The sequence below is a fragment of the Chlamydotis macqueenii genome, chromosome 5 (assembly GCF_036417535.1).
Source record: "Chlamydotis macqueenii isolate bChlMac1 chromosome 5, bChlMac1.mat, whole genome shotgun sequence".
Lineage (NCBI taxonomy): Eukaryota > Metazoa > Chordata > Aves > Otidiformes > Otididae > Chlamydotis > Chlamydotis macqueenii.
Window position 1 is genome coordinate 17,441,418 of NC_141560.1, and position 19,768 is coordinate 17,461,185.

The 19,768-nt window shown below is 42.8% G+C and overlaps 1 protein-coding gene and 1 long non-coding RNA gene across 5 annotated transcripts in view; one reads left to right on the forward strand and one right to left on the reverse strand.

The window, feature by feature from the left end:
* The window catches only part of UNC79 (unc-79 subunit of NALCN channel complex), a 113,560-nt gene extending 107,811 nt beyond the window's left edge, over positions 1-5,749 (reverse strand). For all 4 annotated transcript variants that reach the window (XM_086748285.1, XM_086748284.1, XM_086748282.1 and 1 more), the window contains exons 1-2: positions 5,728-5,749; positions 63-183 (exon numbers count right to left, since the gene is read on the reverse strand). In XM_086748285.1, the coding sequence (XP_086604411.1) occupies positions 63-183; positions 5,728-5,749 (143 nt within the window). The remainder of the gene's footprint in view (positions 1-62; positions 184-5,727) is intronic.
* Positions 5,129-19,403, forward strand: LOC147600508 (uncharacterized). Its single transcript, XR_015258625.1, has 3 exons — positions 5,129-5,271; positions 16,042-16,173; positions 18,970-19,403. It is a non-coding gene; the product is annotated as an uncharacterized LOC147600508 (long non-coding RNA).
* Positions 19,404-19,768: the final 365 nt, after the last annotated feature.

The following is a 19,768-nucleotide window of genomic DNA, read 5'->3' on the forward strand; positions in this document are numbered from 1 at the left end:
CAATCAATATTCCCTACAATTCTTTAGCTCTTTTTTTTTCAAGAGCATTAGTTAAAACTTACCTCAATAACGTCTGAGAAAAGTATTTCAGAGTATTTGCAATGTCAGTTCCAGAGGGCACAGGGTAAATGTTGTGGAGAACCCGGTTGTGGTATTCCTGAAGGTAGCGGATTTTGGAAGCAACTACATAAAAGACAATAAAAAACAAACACAGAAACTTTCATTAAGGTTTTTTGCAGACTTTGACAGAATCAAGTCTGTTCCTACCATTTCTGATTTTTTTTTATTTAAGAATTAAACTGTAAAAAAAACAGAAAAGTCCCTCCATTCCTTCCACTTTGACGGAACAATCTGAATGCTCCGGTGCAACAATGCCAACAGGAAAGCATGGAAGTGAATGCCTGCATCTGTATTAGATCAACTTAGTGCTAGTAAATTAGAAAAAAAAACACAAAACACCATCAAAACAACAACAAAAACACCCTACACTTCCTCCATGTCTCCAATTATCTCAAGACTCATTTATAATGAATGAGTCATTGGATCACAGGAGGTTCATGTGAGACGGAAAAATATTTCTGCAGCCAAAGAGATACAAGCTAAGACAGAGAGAGCTTACGTGATTTACTTTAGGCCACACATTTACTTTATGCAATGAACTAAAGATAGGAAAAGATCTGTGCTGTTTATTTAAGTGTCTTAGGAAGCCTGATCAAGGAAGTGAAGGGATTTTAAAGAGCAGCAGAAGCTCTACACCTTTACTTAAACCATTTTTTGTTGTTGTTTTAGAAATAATAGTGGGTTTATCTTCTAATAGAGATCCTTGCTCAGTATTGGAAAAAAGTGATTACCCATTATAGCTGCAATGCCTTACATCGCCTGTACGGCACAAGACAGCCTCATGCAGAGACACTTGAACACATTCTCAACTCTTTTCTGCTCCGCTCAGACAAATAACTCTGCTGAGAAACAGAGTGCATTGGCTATGGCAGAGGGCTGCACCAGCTCAACTGCACTTCCAGCCGACTGCTCAGCAGGTGTTCACGGCACCAAACTGCAGACACAGCCTCAAAAAAAGCAGAGCTGGCTGGGAATTCTTAGTTATGTTAAAAGTGCACCGAGACTGTGTAACAGGCAATTAAAACGGGGGATGCTTCTGAATGACTTCAGCCTTTAAGCACATGGATTATAACAGTCTTTCACTACACCAAGATAAACCTTGCTCCCCTACGGGGCTCCTTCAGTGTGGAAGGAGCTTCCTAAACTAGCTATCAGTCACTACTTTGTTTTCTTCTCATTGTCAAATGGCATTTTTTAAAGAAAGAATACCATAAAGTCCTCCACTGAACAGAAGGGCACTAACGTCCTGAGAGACATCCCTATGCCTCTTGCTGCTCAGTATTTTAACATTTTATGAGCATTCTGATTTTTTTCTATATCATCAACAAGTTGAATAAGATGGGGTGACACAGTATATCTGTATTACAGAAAAAGACCAAAGGACAGACACGAAAAGCAAAGTATCTGCAACTGCTATTGGAGGCTCAGCTTGAGATACCAAGAGCCATTTTGCCAGATGAGATAGCAGCATGTACACGACTTCCACATCCAGTAAACAAAAACATCTATGAGTCCTCAGTCACATAACAAACGAGGTTTGACAATTTCAAGTCAGTTATCCATAAAATGAGGAACACTCAAATAATTATCAAGCAAAGAACACTATTTGCCTGAATTGCATGACAAACCCAGTTTTCCAGCACTCAACCGCCCTCACCATGATCATCCTTTTTCCAGTTTCCTGCTGTACTGGTGGTACTGTCCCAGTTTCTGCAGCAAGCGAAGCTTCTACAGACAAAAGTCTCCCTCACAATATTACCCTGCTTCATCACAGGGAGAAAGCCCATCATCTGACTGAACAGGGCTGGGAAAATAGCAAGTAAGAATGCAACTAGTGACATTGTCATAATGCATATGCAAAAAGTAACACACTAAGGATGCATAACCAATTTTAATTAGATTTCCTCACTTTTAGGTGTTTTACTTCACAAATTTATTTTAAGGTGACATTAATGGCTAACTAAAGTCAATCACTACATTTTTCTCCCATCAAACAACTGAAAATGAAAGTTTTGTCACGGGGACTCAGATTGCCTCAGTATAGCCAGGAGCAAGATCAGAGCCTTTCGGCCACCACATAGGCCTACGGCACATGAACTGTGCTTTGCAGGAGGTTATCCCTGTCTCTGTGAGATCAGCCATAACGAGCTTCCTACGCACTCCCAAAACCACAGGGGTAGCAACATTTGGTCACCATGCCTTTCACTCCAGGTTACAGTTTATTTTAGCAGTCCAAGACCTGTTTCCCTCCCCTCGTCCCACACTTCATTCTTTCTGCCCACTATCTCAGTTTTAGTCCCAGATTTGCAGGTCAATTTATCAGATTATTTAAAGATAGACACTTGGTTTTTTGTTTGTTTGTTTTTAATAACTGTCTTGAAGACCTCTATAAAAACTAATCTAGATTAGGTTAGATTAAGAAAGGAATTACTTCATAAATATATTTTGTGATGCTACTTTCTCTTGCTGGGGGGGGGGGGGGCGAGTATGAAGTAAAGAAAATATTTGCAAAGAAAACAGACCACATTTCACAGTACCAACAAAGAAAAACGCACAGCGAGATGCAAAGTTTACTGTGGCTGCCATGGTTTGCTGTCAGATATCTGTAAGTGAATTAGATTAACAAAATGCCAAAGATGGTGTCAGAATTCAGGACTAGATGTATTTCAGAGAACTATCTGCCTCTACAGCTACTTACTTTCAATAAAGGGTATAGGGTATGTAGCATAAGTTGTTGGGTTTTTTCAATAAAGAAGGAAACCTATTTCTATTAATCAGTGTTGTCACACAATTGCACCAGGCAGAATACCAAAACATAAAACTTATAAATAAAGCCTAAATATTCACACCAGCTTTAAGCTAAAGGTTTTAACCTCACCTCTCAGTTCTGTTTCCCAGAACAGAGACAATTCCAGCACAGACTCCCAAAACACAAAGAACCTTCTGAAGGAAAGCCCCAGAGCAAGTGTCAGCTTTTGAGATACAAAAGTGCGTAAATGCCCCAGTTTTCTGGGGCATTTTGAAGATAGACTTCAAAAAGTGATGTCACTCTGTGGAAGTACTTAGCCACTGTCTTAGGGTCATCACACAAAACAAATTTTAAAAAGAGAAAAAAAAAAAGAAAAAAGTTATTCCAGGATACTTTGCTGGGTATCTCCCTAGGATCTACACAGACCTAACTAAACCCCCCAACCCCCTTGTAAGCATTGACTGGATTAAGAGTGAAACCATTAGGAGTCTTCAAAGATCATCTCGGTTGTTCCACTGTCCTGGAGAAGACCAGAGTGGGCATCAGGCATTCCCAGGACATTACTTACCACAAGTAAACACCAGTTATTGCTATTTAAGGTGAAAAAGGACTCATTTTCTTTGAATACAACAGAACACCTCAGCCATGCCATGATGAGTCAAATCATGAAAGTCAATGTCAATACCACTGGTATGAGATACAAGATGCATGTGGTCACAAAAAAAAAGGAGGCTTCTCGAGACAATTTCCCAGATTGCCACCATTTTACCTGTTGTTTATACAACCTGCCAAAGAGCTGCAGGGTGGCCACAGATTCATGACCAGCACCACTTCTGCTCTGATCAGTCTGTTTCCTCATTCGTAGCGTTTTGCTGCTGTTCTTGGTAAACTGAGATTCATTATTACTTATGTGACTTGACTCCTTCCTGAGACAGTCTGGTTCTTGCCTGTCAGTCAATGAGCGCAGAAGCAACAACAGCAACAGCTGGAGTTTGAAGGTTTGCCGGGTAGTGATGTTTGCACATCAATATAATCCTCATCAGAGTTTGCCACCATTTGTCAAAAATTGCAGGTGAGGGAATCTTGAAGTTATGTAGAGACAAAGATTTTTGGTAATGCCATAAGAACTAGTCAGGGGAGCAGCCTTGGTAAATAAAATACATTCAGTATGTTAGAACACACAGGATACATCCATTAACCAAATACTCTACCCGGAGCATCAGGAAAAAGAACATTAGGAAGTAGAAAGATCTGAAAGTTGGACCCCAAGCAAATCTTAAAACAGAGAGCAACAGGGACATGGCAGGGCAAGATACAGTATCTTGAACAGTACAAGGGGATGAAAAGAAAAAAACGAGGAGAAAATATGAAAGAGAAAGCTCAGACAGAGCAGACCAAAAGCATTAGGAATGGAGGAACAAAGAAGGCAGAATAGAAAAGGAAGAAAATGCCAACGGCAGTGTTGGGACAATAGGCAGTAGAAATTCTTCCACATGCCAGTGTGAAAGAAGCATAATTAATGTGTAAGTATCACAAGAAAGAAGAAACAGTTACAGAACTCAGGTGGGGAGCGGGGAAGGAAGAAAGAACAGAACAGTACAGATCTGAACACTGCACACTTCTGGGCTGTTGCGAGGTCAGAACATTGTGTCTCTGTTTATGAGGCCAGAAGTGCATCCCTACAGCAATAAATTAGCATCCACATAATACTTTAATAGCAACATCATCCATCACTGTAAATAAGCAGTAAATCCTAATTTAAAAAAAATACAAGTATTCTTTTCCTTAGATCAGTTCAGCATAAGCACATACAAACACAAGGATCCTTCCCAGTGACCTGGAGGAGGGAGACAGCAAGTCTCAGCATGAGAAGTGTCAGATCACATCATGTCATCATGACAAACATCAATCCAACCTACTGGTCACAGACTGCCCAGCTCACAACCATGACACTGTACCAGGAGAGAAAGCAGCTTTGATACGGGCGAGAAGCTGGACTACCCCGGTATTTTTCCTTAAGCCTCCCACCAGTGCTTTTGCAGACACACCAGCAGTAACAACAGTGGGGAACGCCAGCATGGCCCAGCTGCCCATGTCCCAACCACCATGTCACAAGATCCTGCTCTGATCGGATCCAGTCACCGTGGTGGTTAGAAGGTCTGTGGCTGCGAGCAGGCGCGCTAGCCCCCGGGCAGGGGGATGTCAGCACGTCGGGGGTCCTGCTCGGAGACTGGGGGCTACGGCGGGCAAGACAGCAACACCCAGCCTACATTCACCCAAAAGGAGAACAGGACGGGCAATAATGACAGCACATCTCCCTTCTACCTCACAGCAAGACCACCTTCGAGATGGCAACGCACGGGTCGCTGCTGGTCTCTACAGCCGGCTCTCCAGTCTCTCAGGTGGGCACATCCTTTGGGACAGGGCACAGCACCGGCTGGACCCTTCCTGGCGTGGGGCCCAGGGCCAAGCCGGCGGTCTCAATCTTAACTCTCACCCCCCGATCCCTCATTTCTTCCCCCCGACCCCTCATTTCTTTCACTCGGGTCCCCGGCGCTGCCTTTCCACAAACGCGCCGCCACCCCAGAAGGGCGCGGGGCCGGAGGCGAGATGCTCCGAGGGCCGCCGGCACCAAACACTCGGCGGCGGCTGAGACAGAAAGAGCCAGAATGCGGGCAGCCCCCCTCCCCCGCCTCCCCTTGCACTAGCTGCTACGCGGACGCCACACACCGCGGGAGGAGGCCGGGCAGCGCTACCCTCGCCAGGGCGACTGAGCACCGGCAGCAAGGCAGCGCCATCCCCCCGCTCCCCTCGGCCAGGCCCCGGCCCGCACCGCGCCGCCCGGCCCCGCCACTCACACTGCTCCGCCTTGGTGGACATGCTGCCGCCCCGCTGTGCCCCTCAGCCGCCGAGGAGCGCCCGGCCGCGGTGAAGGCGGCGGTGATCGCTTCGCCTCGGCAGCGGTGCCGCTGCCGCAGGGCTGCGGGCCGGCGAGCGGCGGGCGTGCGGGCGAGCAGGCGGGGCCGGGCGGGAACGGACTCTTAAAGGGAAAGCGCGTCTGGCGGCCGGGGATGGGGGGGTTGTTGAGGTGGGGGCAGCCTCGCAAGGGATGGGGCGGGGGAACGCCTGCCCTCCCTGAAGCACCTGCCCCGGCCGGGGACGCCCGCCCTCCGCCGAAGCACCGAGCTCGCTGCAGCGCTGGGCAGGAAGCTGCCGGGACGGAAGATCTTGAGGAGCTCCCACCCCCCGGGCCCCGGCGGAGCCCCACGAGGCTTTGAGGATGTTTGGGGCTGCTGAGGGGGCTGGTGTGCGCACCCCCCAGCCCTGCCGCTGCGGGGGGCTGCAAGAGGGGGAGCCCGGAGGTGGGGCAGGGATGGCGGCATTCTTGTCAGGGGCTGTTCGTGGTGCTGTGTCTGTGTACTCCCCGTTAATCTTTGCTTGAAAGAGGAATTTTATTTCTTTCACTGCTTCTCCTCCCCTCGGCCCCCTGGGTTCCTGCTGTGTACCTCAGGTGGGCAGGCAGGCAGGCAGGTGGCTCTGGCCGAGTCTGTTCCCATGCTGGGCCAAGCACCTCCGGGATGGGCCTGCCATTACCTGGATGGGAAGACCAGTCGTGGTGGGAGAACAGTAATAACAATATAATTATAATCACTGTTCATTTGCGCTGAGAGAAATTATTTCACCCGTGTGTGTCCTGTCAGCTTCCCCAGTGTCCTGTCTTGGCCTGATAGCGGTCTTCCAGTACCTCAAGGGGGCCTACAAGAAAGATGGGGAGAGGCTGTTTAGTAGCGCCTGTTGCAATAAGACAAGGAGTAATGGTTTTAAAATAGTGGGGGGTAGATTTAGATTGGAAATTAGGAAAAAATTTTTCACAATGCGAGTTATAGAACACTGGAACAGGTTGCCCAGAAAGGTGGTGGAGGCCCCATCCCTGGAAACGTTCAAGGCCAGGTTGGATGAGGCTCTGAGCAACCTGATCTAGTTGGGGATGTCCCTGCTCCTTGCAGGGGGGTTGGACTAGATGACCTTTGAAGGTCCCTTCCAACCTGAACCATTCTATGATTCTATGATCTTTTACCAGGTCTCAGGAATGAACGGCTAGCTGCAAGTCTCTTCTCTGAAACTTTCCATGGCAATTTTTCAGATCCTCACACTTCTGAGAAAGGTGGAAGCAGTAGTATTTCATAAGCCAGGACATGGGAGCCTTGATGTTTATAGATTAAAAAAAGCAGTTGCAACATACTCTCCTCAAAACGCTGGGCTATGTTAGATGAGTAGGCCTGCGGCAGCCAAAGAGAACCTTGCTGTGGAGGTGGAGAAAAACAGGTACATTTTATTATTCACCATGCAAGGCAGTGCGTCCAAATTACTGCTGCCCTGGTTTGGGGATGATGCACATTCTATGCCAGGAACTGTGGTGAAAGGGCAGATGCTGTTCACTGGCATTTAACAGGTTGGCTTTTTTTTCTCAAAGCAATCTTCTAAAAATACTGAATGTGCAGTGTTTTTCTAACACCACTTAATTAGGTCCAAAATAGAGCTCAATGCGTTTCCTTGAGACCATAATTCTTTCCACACTCCCTGCTGCTTGCAAGCCCCCAAAAGACAGAGGAGCCAACTCAAACCACGACCACTGGTTAGTATGAACAAGCTGCAGTGACTACAGTGGGACTGATCAGCAACTGAAGGCCATGAGCTAACTGGGAGAGGAATCGCCTCCATTTATTGAGCAGTACTTCACAAAAGCAAAGAGCACTGGCCCATTCCCCTGTGTTGGTTTGCTCCTTCTTCCCATTGGGCTCACTGCAAGATCCCATACATTGCTACCTGAACATTTAAGTTTACTCTTTTACATTTAATCATTTAAGAGTAAACATTTAAGTTCATTCTTTTATTATAATCTGACATGTGATATCCGATCCTACTGAAGTCAGTCAGAGTTTTTCTATTTATTTCATTTCATGAAGCACCCAGGCAGGTCACTTGGTGCAACAAGCCCCACTTTCCCCAAACCTAGGTCTCACAACATAGAACATAAGTGATTAAAATATAGACAAATGGCTTTCAGATGTCACTGGAATAAGCTGTTGAAGGCAGGTCTCATCTTTATCTTGAATTTATTTTTGTTGATGTGACAAATCAATCTGAACTGCCTTATTGTTCATTACAGAACAATAGGGAACTGCGCACTGAGAGGAACTGAGCTCCCATAGGTATCCTTTAAAATATACCAAGTGTTCACACACTGCAGTGGTGACCCTGATAAAGACACTCAGGTTGATAAAGCAGAAGTACACTGGGAAAATATTAATTCCATTTCTCATGTAAAATTTCTTCTTAGCTGAAAATTGCAGCTGTGCCTGCATTTACTGAACAAGGTCCTGTACAGTTCAGCATATAATTCAGGTATATGGAAAGCAATTTATTGCTTATGAGTCCTTCTGCGTGCCTGAACAATGGCTAAGCCCCAAATAAATCCTGATACAATCATCTGTTATTTCATCAAACAATTTGATAGCTTTGCCTGTTTTGTTAATACAAGTATAGAGACTCATGCTTTAAATTGTGAACAAATATCATAAAGAAGCAAATACAGGAACATGGCACTCTGGGAATTAATTTCACAAGTCTGTGTGCTGAATAGAAGTCACCATTTCTCAGCAAGTTCCTCATGAATTTGCCTAATAAAATGGGTACAGTGCTCCACTGGAAACATTTTTAAGCCACTAAGGTTTATGTCCATGTGCTTTTTACCTCTGCATGCACTCACTTAAGAGAACACATAAAAGCTGCAGGCATCTGAAAGTCCACAAGTCATTAATGCAAGAACATATTTTTAGCAATGAATTGATGAGGAATGGGAAACTTACTTACCAGCTGATGGAAACAAAAAAAAAACCTAAATGGTACTTTTCTGAGTTCATGAGTGGAAATTTCACAGAATCACAGAATCACTGAGGTTGGAAGGAAGCTCTGGAGATTGTCTTCTCCAACTTCCCTGCTCAAAGCAAGGTCAACTAGAGCAGATTGTTCAGGGCCATGTCCAATCAGGTTTCAAATATCTGCAAGGATCGAGACCCCACAACGCCCCCAAGCAACCTGTTCCAAGGTTCAACCATCTTCACAGTAGAAAAGTTTTTTCTTATATTTAAGTGGAATTTCTTGTATTTCAGCTTATGCCCATTGCCTCCTGTCACATAGTGCCCCTAAGAAAAGTCTAGCTCCATCTTCTCATACTCTCCCATCAGGTATTTATACACATTGACAAGACCCCCTCCAAGCCTTTTCTCGTTGACACCAAACAATCCCAGCTCTCTCAGTCTCTCATCGTATGACAGATGCTCCAGTCTCTTCATCATCTAGCCGTTCCCTTGACTCACTCTGGTATGTCCTTGTCTTTCTTGTACTGATGAGCCCAGAATGAGACACAAATGGGGTCTCACCAGTGCTGGGTAGAGAGGAATAATCTCAGGGATCAAGGTGAGGCTAAATGGCCTGTAGTTTCCTAGATCCTCCTACGTGTCCTTCTTGAAAACAGGAGTGACATTTGCCACCTGCTATTTCTCAGGACTCTCTCCTAGTTGCCTTGGCCTTTTAAAGATAATCAAAATCAGCCTTACAATGACATTGGCCAACTCCCTCAGCACTTGTGTGTGCATTCTATTGTGTCCCATGGACTTGTGTATGTCTGTTTTTTTTTACCTGATTGTCCTCTACTGACAGGTAAGTCTTCCTTGTTCCAGAATGTCACACTCGCCTCAGGGGCCTGGGATTCCTGAAGGCAGGTCCTACCAGAAAAGACCAAAGTAAAGAAGACATTGAGTCCTTCAGCCTTTTTCACTTCATTCGTCAGCAGGTCCCCTGCCACATTCAGCAATGGACCCATAATTTCCCTAGCTTTCCTTTTGCTGCTGATGTTCCTGTAGAAGCCCTTTTCATTGCTCTTCAGGTTCCCTCAACAGATTCAATTCCTGGTGGACCTTACTTTTCCTAACTCCATCCCTGCACACTCGGCCAGTGTTTTTTGTGTTCCTTGTAGGTTACCTGCTCCTGCTTTCACCTCTTTTATGCTTTATTTTCGTGTTTGACTTTTGTCAGGAATGCCTCATTCATCCATGCAAGCCTCCTGTGACCTGTGCTTGACTTCCTCCATGTTGCTAGGGACCATTCTGGTGCTTGAAGGAGGTGATCCTTGAAAATCAGTCAGATGAATGTCTGGATATGAAGGTGAAAAACTATATCCAAGAGAGCTACAGAATATACCTGCCTCTTACAGAGGAATTAGTTATAAACAACATTATTTGTTTCATTGACTAAAGAGACTTAATTCTCTTATTTCCTTCTACTGTGGCTTTTGCAGGATAAGGTAGATAAGGTTTGGAAGCAGTTGAAAGCATACTGTTTGTATGCTTTGTGCTAGTTTTTAACTAAACTTTGTCTGCCGTAACCGTGTGCATTGCAGTTACAATATAATTCAAGAATAAATTAATGAAATACATTGTAAGAAGAAAATAAGTCATCCAGAGCCGAACTCACTATTTAAATGACTGTTGTTACTTTGAATTACATTTTCAAGTATTCAGCTCTGAACAGAGACACAAAATGTAGTGTTGTTCATTTGGTTTTAATCTCCAAGCATTAACAAATCTACTTTTAGAAAGGTAATCCTTTCTGAAAAATGAAAAATCTTAAGCTCTCCTACCTTGAATCATGTACAGAAAATTTCTTAAAATGTTCATAAATTAAAGTGAATGTGTGCATATATAAAAAATAAAACTGTCTATATATCTGTTTATGGTATATATGTACACCTTTGTATATAGAGATGTTCACTGTTAGCAACTCTTGATACATTCTCCTGGTGTTTTCCTTAAAAGCTCAGATTCCAGAGCCAGGTAATTACATGAGTCTGTATCTGAATTTTAAATAAAAGTTAGTTCTTGCCTGACACATTCAAAGACTCAAATGCAGTATAAATAATGTTTGAAGCAAATGCGGATTTCAATGCCTAAATGAGAGGCAAGGACCTAAATGCTTTGTAAGTTTTATAAATAAACACAAAACTATTAAAGATAACCAACTTTCAATTTAATCTATTTTAAGCCAATATCTTGATTTTTTGAAACTTCTTACAATTTCTGTCAGGAGGTTATCATTAACTGCGTTGTGATAGGGAGATTAAACCCTGCCGCAGAGGTGGGAAAATGCTTGAAATGTCTCAAACTCTTGCTTTAATCACTACAGGCCTATCTGGATTGAAGGCTCAGCCATGAAATAAAGGAGGCAAGGGAGAGTAGAGTCTGACTGATGAGCCAGTGGTAATCCCAGGTAGAAAAGCCAAACATAAGGAGTCAACTGGAGCAGCGGCAGGAGAGGGTGAGCTTCTCTGGCACTCAGGACTTTTCAACCCACATGGTGCTCTCTGAGTATCTACCACTAAACCCAGGCTAACCTCACCCTGATGCAAGGTGCTTGGGATGGGACTGGAGCCCCTAAACAGGACCTATGTAGGGACCGACCTCCTCCTTGTTATGTTCAAACAGCAGATGGGAGTCCCTCAGGCTCAGACATGTGCATTTGACAGCAATAGGTAGAGACCATTAAATTTAATTTGTTCCTAAATCTTTGCTCTCTATAAGCATTAATCCTCATGAATGATAGTCAAATAGATAATCGCTTGAGGAAAATGTCTATCTGGGATTAAACTGAACCATTAGGCTCAACTGAGATATGCTACAGCATGTATACCAGTTGACACAGGATGATTTCTGGAGCTGTTCCTGAGGGCTCAGACACCTGGCGTAACTGGCATCAGCCAAAAGACAGTGAACAGCAAAGCCACCTCTTCTTGCTCACAGAAAATAAAATCACGGCTATGCACGAAAGTAACACAATGTTACTGACAGTTTGTATAGTCTTGTGCAGGAAAATAATTTCTTCTGAGGAGGAGATGTCCAGTCTTAGCCTCCATGCTGAGACTTAAAAATGCAAGGAAAACTTCCTATCTTGCCTTTGGTGTTACTATCACACAGCAGTATGTACAGAAAAAAAAAATCAACTAGACCTCCTGCTGTGGGAGGACAGGAATGTAGCTATTCTGAGGAGGAAGGTGTAGAGTATAGTAGGATAGAAATTAGGATTGGGCAGCGAATTAGAGTAGAATAGAATAGAATAGAATAGAATAGAATAGAATAGAATAGAATAGAATAGAATAGAATAGAATAGAATAGAATAGAATAATAGCTGTTGGCAGTCATGGCAGAAATGATCGTGATGTGACCAGAAGCTTGGCTGAAGCCACCAACTCATATCAGTTATGCCATCTGGCATTTGACAAATGCATTTCAGTCATCACTGGCTTAAGCTGATTTAAAGTGAGAGACTGAGCAATAAAGAGCTCTGGGTCTCATTGCTAGCATTGTGATCACAACAGGGTAGCCAGCTTGCGATGTTAATGTTTGTTCTTTCCCTCTCCAATTTAGAATAAATAAGACTTCAGAAAAAAAAATTGTTAGGAAATACAGTGGTTATTTGGTTGTATTTACAAATCTGTAATTTTCTTCTTATTCTGACAATTATTTCAACTAACTCTGTGGATGTTAGCTTTATTATTACATTTGTCAATATCTGTCACTGTAAAAAAAAGCTCCGATACATGCCCTCAATTTCTCTTCTAGAGTAATCTCATTAGCCTCTAAGTGAACAAAATACTTAATTTGTTGCCATAGCAGTGGAGTTTTGAGAAATAAATGGTGACCTGCATAGAGAACTAGCACAAGCCTAATGAGCACGTACTAGGACTATTATAAAATCAGAGATTTGCTTTACTAGCTCTAAGAAGCACAGTATTTGTGACAGGTACCAGGCCATGTTTGTGAAAATCAGCATCACCCTGGCTGAATTAGATGTCCTCCTAATAAGCTGCATTTTTTTTTTTTACCTTTAATCTTGGACTTGTGCAAAATTGACTATACCATCTACCTACATGGCTAAAATAAAAGCACAGTGTAGTGTTAGTAATGGTTTAGGAATTAGAATGACAAGTGTCAAAAACCTGCCTTCTTAAACCTTTCATAGCATCATGGCCCAAAGGCTAAGACATTAACATAGAAGACAAAAAACCCAGAGTACAGTTTTTATTTTGCTTTAGTATTTCTACATTGAAGTAAAAATGTTTAGGAAAGGCCTCTGCTGGGCAAAAACAGTGACAGAGACCAAAAGAAGGCATGAATTTTCCATGAAGGAGGCAAGGAGAAAGCATGTGACATTCAACGCTGCTAAGGTCCTCAGTGGTTTACTGTGTGTGTACCATCTTTGTGACCCATGCCAGGGTGCAGACTCTGGCTCAGTAACAACTCAAGTTGACAGACCTTGCTTGTGTGCTTGAAGGCTAGCTTCCTAGCAGCCAGTAAGTTAGCCAGTCTCTCCTACAAATTGGTCTGCTCCAAAGAGGAGTCCAGGAGCTACATAAGATGAACTGAAGGGTGGACTGTCAGAGACTGGAGCCTTGGTGTGAAACACAAAGTGAACTTAACTGATAGAACCGGGGCACCCTTAGAGCGGCCTGTAGGAAAGCTGCTGCAGTTTACACAGGAATGTCGGCATTTTTCTAATCTGCAGATCCTTACAAATTGTCAAGTTGACATGTTGCCCTATCTATAGCAAATTTAAGTCTACTGACAATTGGTTCACATTCCTCATCTACTTTTTGCAGACACAGTGTGTTTATGGACCATAAGCTGAATACTACTGGGTCTCTTAAATTGAGTTTGAGCTCATCCGGAGCATCCATTCTTGAGAAGAGGCAACATAGTGTCTGAAAGGCACCATGGCCACTTCTCCTTCTACTTACGCAGAGCTAGAATGAGTATTTTAGCATAAATATGTGCTGCAGCAGATAACTATAATCACAAACCATATGAATGTTACAAAGTTTAATTCAATAAAAGACTTTTTGCCTTAGCTGGAATGGCTGTTACTTATGTTCCTATGAAAGGACAGGCTTCAGCCACTTACCCTTAGGCATGTACGTGTTACCTAAGCTACAACCTGTAGCCAGCTTAAAACCAGCTTTGGCACATCTGCAGGAAATGCAAACCACTGATGTAGATAGACGATAAGAAACACAGCAGGGAACCTTCCTCCAACAGTCTGTTTCCACCTCCTCCTAACCTGCTGCCTGGTTGTGGGCAGGCGTTCATGTTTGGTACTCCCTGTCTGTAGAATTACAGGAGTGTGGCTCTTGCCTCTCTTTGCAAAGGGCTCCACTGATGTGCATTTGGTAAAGCTATTTAGCTTTACTTATACCACACTAACAGCAATAAAGGTGCCTGCAACGACCTGGCTTCCCTCCTTTTTATCTTGGTTTTCTGTGCACCACGTTCCTCAGAGCTTCCAGTCTCAGGGTTAAAGATCCATTTGAAATCCATCAGTAAAGAGGGCGACATGAAAACAGCAGTATTTTAAAACACCTGTAAAATGTAATATATGTTACTTTTAGGAATAAATGCTTGCAGTGGATTGGAATTCTGAAAAAAAAAAATATGAAAAATACTTACATTTTACATAGTCCTTTAGGTAAGTAGTTTTTAAAAATTATCCCCGCTTCAATATAAATATCCCTATATAGCTATATTGCCAAATATTAAATACTGTATGACTTTTTTACCGCATTTCATCTAGTGCAATTCTCAGTGCTTCACTCACATACTCCAAGTAGGCATTATAACCAGGCAATCTTATTATTTATGACCACAATTTAAAAGGACAAGTACAACGACTGAAATGTTATACCTTACTGATTTATTGAGTTATTACTAGGGGAGAGATGGATGACAAAATCAGATGCAGGACAAGCAGGCACGCTGAAATGTTCAAAACCATTTTTTATAAAAGATTCTGCAAAATAGCATTATTGGTTTCAGTGGACATGCTCATGGAGTGCAGGAGCAGAACTTCACAGAGTGTTTGCCCAGCTGTATTTCAGTTACTGGCATGGAGTTTTCTCTGGATACCAGGAACGTAGATGCCTACCCAAAACTCATCAAAATCTGTGGGAAACTTTCCACATACGTAACTGGGCTACAGATCAGGCTGTTTGATTCAGTGACAAAGCTACAGTTTTTTGGAAAAAAATAAACCAGTACCACTTTATCTCTCTGCCTCTATTCTCACTCTGAAAACATTAGTTGTGGTTAAAAGACTGAAGGCAACTCAGAGAAGACAATTTATTTGAAAATCATACTTTAGAAGTACAGCAAGAATGTACACTTTTACACATTCATAGCCCCACTTTCAGAATCTGTTTTGATATTAGATGTTACAAATTACATAATGGAATTATAAATCGTATTGTACTAATATTTAAGCATCAAAAAAGGTTAATATTTTGTGGCTTTTTGCAAGACAGACACGAAATCATTAGAAGACATTCCTTTATAACACATATAACATGGCATAACAAATACTACTTATTGTACTTATTTCAAAAATAGTCTAGACTTCAAAGTATTTATCATAGCATTCATTATAAATAGCAACCAGGGGAAATCCCTCAAATGTCACAAATTTTAACCAAAAAATTGGAACTAAATTGACATATCTGACAATCACAACCTGCAGAAAAACATTTCCTCTGATGGAAGAGTAGATTGGGTGGGGGAACACACCAAAATAACACATCTAAAGGTTAAACTTTCAAGAAAATAATCTTAAACTCTCAAGAGTTTGGGTCTGAGATTAGTTTAAATGAAAAGTACTATAAAAATATTTTTCTGATGACAGATTCAGACTGGTCCATGCAGGAGCAATAGCAGCCAAAGCTGGAAGAGTAGACCTATCTCTATTTTGCATCACTACACCATTTTATAACCAGGTCCAATTCTACAATATTTGCAAAAGCTTTCTGACCTGGGACCTGTCCCCCAGGACCAATGATGGTGTGTGAACTGGGACTTTAGTTAGCCCTATTCTCTATCTGGACTTTTGGTTTTTTCGTACAGAAGCAATGTGACATACATAAAACCTGAACTCATTTTTCAATTATTTTGTTTTAAACTGGCCCTCAAGCCACTGTGTTCTCCCATTCAAGAAAGTCCAAGTTAGGAGTGTTAAAGTTTATTGCAGCCTCCAGATCTTAATTTTGAAGGGATGTTTTCTATTTCTTTTTATAGCTTGGAAGGTGGCACAGGAACCATCCAGCTGGTCCAAGAACTGCCAGTGAAAATGCTGAGAATCCAATGACTGTCTCCTAAATTAAAGGAAATAAGGTTAAATAAAGCTAAACAAACTGGAATGCTCCCAGGGTAAGCAGTCTATTGCCAACCAAATTATGTGATATTTAACTTATGCAGCTGTAATCCCAGAGACATGAGAGATTCTAAAGGAAAAATAATCCACAGAGGATTATTTTACATGTTTGGACTAGAAGCACTAGTAACCCATAGCAGTTGGAAAAAAATTATCTTAGTCCATGCCGTGCACAAACATGCATACACCAGACACATTTAAAAGCATAAAAGACACATTAAAAGAGATGGCAAATTTCTTATTTTCCTACAGGCTCAGTACATTTAGTGCCTATTTATTGAGCTTTTTATGAATAAAATCTTTATAGAAACAGTATTAATAGTTGCAGTAGCACAGCTCATCGCTAATCATACACAAGAGCTTTGGGTATCTACTAACACTGGGAGTTGATATAATAGAGAGAGTTGGTGCTAAAAATTTAGTTATGTGTCTTCTGTAATCACATATTAGAGTAGTTGTGCTGGGGAGTATAATGAAAACTCATTAAAAGGCACCTCACAGATATGGGATTTTGTTACACATCTCTATGGGGTGCTGTGAGCATATTCCCTTCCTGTCAGAAACAAACTTGCTGCCTAGGAGAAGAGCTTCTGCAAGGAATGGAGAGGAGTTCCTGGGGAGAGCTGGCTTCTAGCTAGGGTGAAGAAAACCTATATTGTCTATATGGGAAAGAACAGCAAGAGGAAGCTCTTCGGACTCACAGCCAAGCTGTGGGTAAGGAGAGGGAAAATGAGGGCACAAAGACAGAACTCACCACCAGTCCCATTTTTTCCTCAGGTGGGGAGCTGTGGATGCAGCGGCTGCTCCAACTGGCTGACCTGAAGCGGAGGAGTCGGGATCCGTGGTGTATTAGAGGGCCCATTGTTTTATCCCAGTGAGGGGAGAGCACAGCTGGGGAATCCTGACCAGCCAGTAACTACTGCTGCAAGAAGTTTCCCAGTTCTTTGCTATTTTCTACCGCTCGAAGCCTGCAGGATGCTGAACTCTTTTCAGTGAAGGCAAGGAGTCCTTCTCCTTGACAGTCAAGTCCCTTCATTTTTATGTTGGATGCAAGAAGCACCAACACAAAACAGAATATACTGGGTAGCTGCTGTCCTTGGGTCAGCACCAGCAGGCATGTGTGTGTGTGCCTGCTCTCTAGGAAAGGAGCACCCTGGGATGATGCAGCCACCTCCCACCGCTTGCTCAATGATGCTGCTGAGCCCAGCAGATGGGAGGAGTCTGTCTCTGTTGATGATGCCGTAAGGCGAAATGGAGAAAACTGCCTGTCCTCCCATCTAGAGCCTTAACAGTCTTCATTTCCCTATATTCACATGCATGTGCCTCTCCACACAAATTATTTGCACCCCCAATTGCACACTCTCTGAAATTCCCATTTGCCCACACTTGCAGCTCATTTACCACCTTCATCCACAAAATGATCTGACCAATAAATGAGCGATGCCTCAAATAAAATACTTCCCTACCCTCCACTGCAGAGAATATCTCCTTCCTCCACATCCTACCCAAAACGTCGCTAATCCAGGTGTAGAAAAAAGCTGTGAAGCAGCCTGCTGGGAGAGCAGCCGTGCACAGCAGGGAAATGTGAAGCCACCTGCCTTGGTCCAGCATCAAAGCAGAATATGTGGCAGGGTAACCGACAAAGGCAGAAAAATGCTATCAGCATTACTGGTAGGAGATTATTTAAGAGCAGCTTATTAAGTAGCTGGGCAGGCACAGAGAGGGATGTATCCACTCCTCTGCCCACAAAGCTGGATGGATGCAGGAAAGTTACAGTGCCGTGGGGCTAAGCCCAAGCTTAGGAGCTATTAGCCCAGGACCAGCACCAAGCTAATTTTGCAACTTAGTTTGCAAAATGGTTTATAGCTAGCCAGCTTTTACCAGTAGCATTTAGACATCTGACAGTCTCCACACATCTGTGTAAAATGTGCTACTTCTGCACTCAAAGGTTAAGAGGCAGGGAAGGAAATAATCCTCCCCTTAGCTACGGGCTGTGCCATTTCCAGTATGAATACTGCTAATAGATTAAATCTGTGTCGCATGCAGACGTGAAGATTTCCACTCAGTTGCAGTAATGTGCAACTTGCTATATTCCCTACTAATTTCTATCCAAATACATCTTATTCTTTTCTTCTGTGCTTTCTCCTGCCTTTAATTACCAAAGCCTGAAGCAGACACCTATGGCATCCTTCTCTAGGCTCCTCATCAGAGCACAGCCTCCAAGCTCGCTTCCAAGACAGCCTGCAATGCGGTGGTGGTGGTGAGAGCCTCAGCCTGAGGATTTTTGATAACGTGCAGAATATATTAGCAAGGTGTGAAGAACAAAGAGTTAGCAGCCTACACAAAAAAACCAATAGTGGATCAGTGATTAAACAGACACGTTTGGCATGTATTTTACCAGTGCTGTGATTTTATTATCTTGGTAAATTTACTTGCTCAATTTTACGGAGGAAGAGACAACAAGTTTTTTTTTTCCTGTAAATCCTCCCCAAACACCTATCTGACCTGTCTGTAACAAATACAGAATTTGTACAGAAATAAATATGTCTGACAGGTGTCTAAAGTAACTAGAGAGCAAAAGACTGATTTGCATTCATCAGCTGTGGCAATAGCAGCTAAACATGCAGTAGATCACCCTAAGCAATGAAACTTCCTGAGACAGACCCTCTAACACCAAGAGATTCTCCTAGATATAAGATATTTTAAAATAACAGTTTTCAGGTTCTACTTGTTTTCAGGTATTTAGTTTTTGGGTTTCATGCTTTCTACATGAACTTTATTTTTCTCTACAGATGTGAGGATTGGAAACTTCATAAAATTATACTGAGATTCTCCTTTCATCTTCCACAGACCTCACCAGCATTAATTCCTGTATTGAAATGAAATCAAACACTGTCCTACAATAGCAACAGTGCCTCTCATTAATCTTCCCAGGCTTGGCAATTATTTTCCAGCTTTCTGCACATTCACTAGAAAACAAGGCATAATCTTATTTTTTTTTTTTAGCAAACGTTCCAACTAAGAGCTGTAAAGTCCAAATCAGTCTTCCCCATTGCCATAGCCATCTGCCTACAATAGTGGCATTTACAGCCAGTCTACGTATTTTTACATAGCAGTGAACAGTATTTGTCCAAGTCCCCCCAGATATGCACGGCTATTCTTCAGCTTCAGCCTGTGGCTCATTTAGTGCCTGGGGATGCTCAGTCTGCTCCAGCCTCACCTCTGCTTGCATTGCCAGCCCTCCAGACAGTACTTACACGCCACTTCTAAGCCCGAGGAGTTTTCTCACATTGCATTTAGATTTCAAAAGCCTTTTGCTATTCCTAGGTTTGTTATTGGTCCCCTTCAGGGCGGCAGGAGGACTTTAAAGCTCTCCTGGCACAGTTTATCCAGCAGCTTGCTTCTTCTCTGTTGCCTTAAAAATACATTCCGTATTTTTCCCAACATAACCTGATCCCAAAGGATAGTTCCTCACTCTTTCTCTCTTTCAGAGCCCTGTGTTTAAGAGCATTTGCTCTTTAGACTGCTACCACTGTAATAATTTGAGTTACTGAGGTCCCTTCTTGTATGTTAGTTAGCTAGTACCATTTC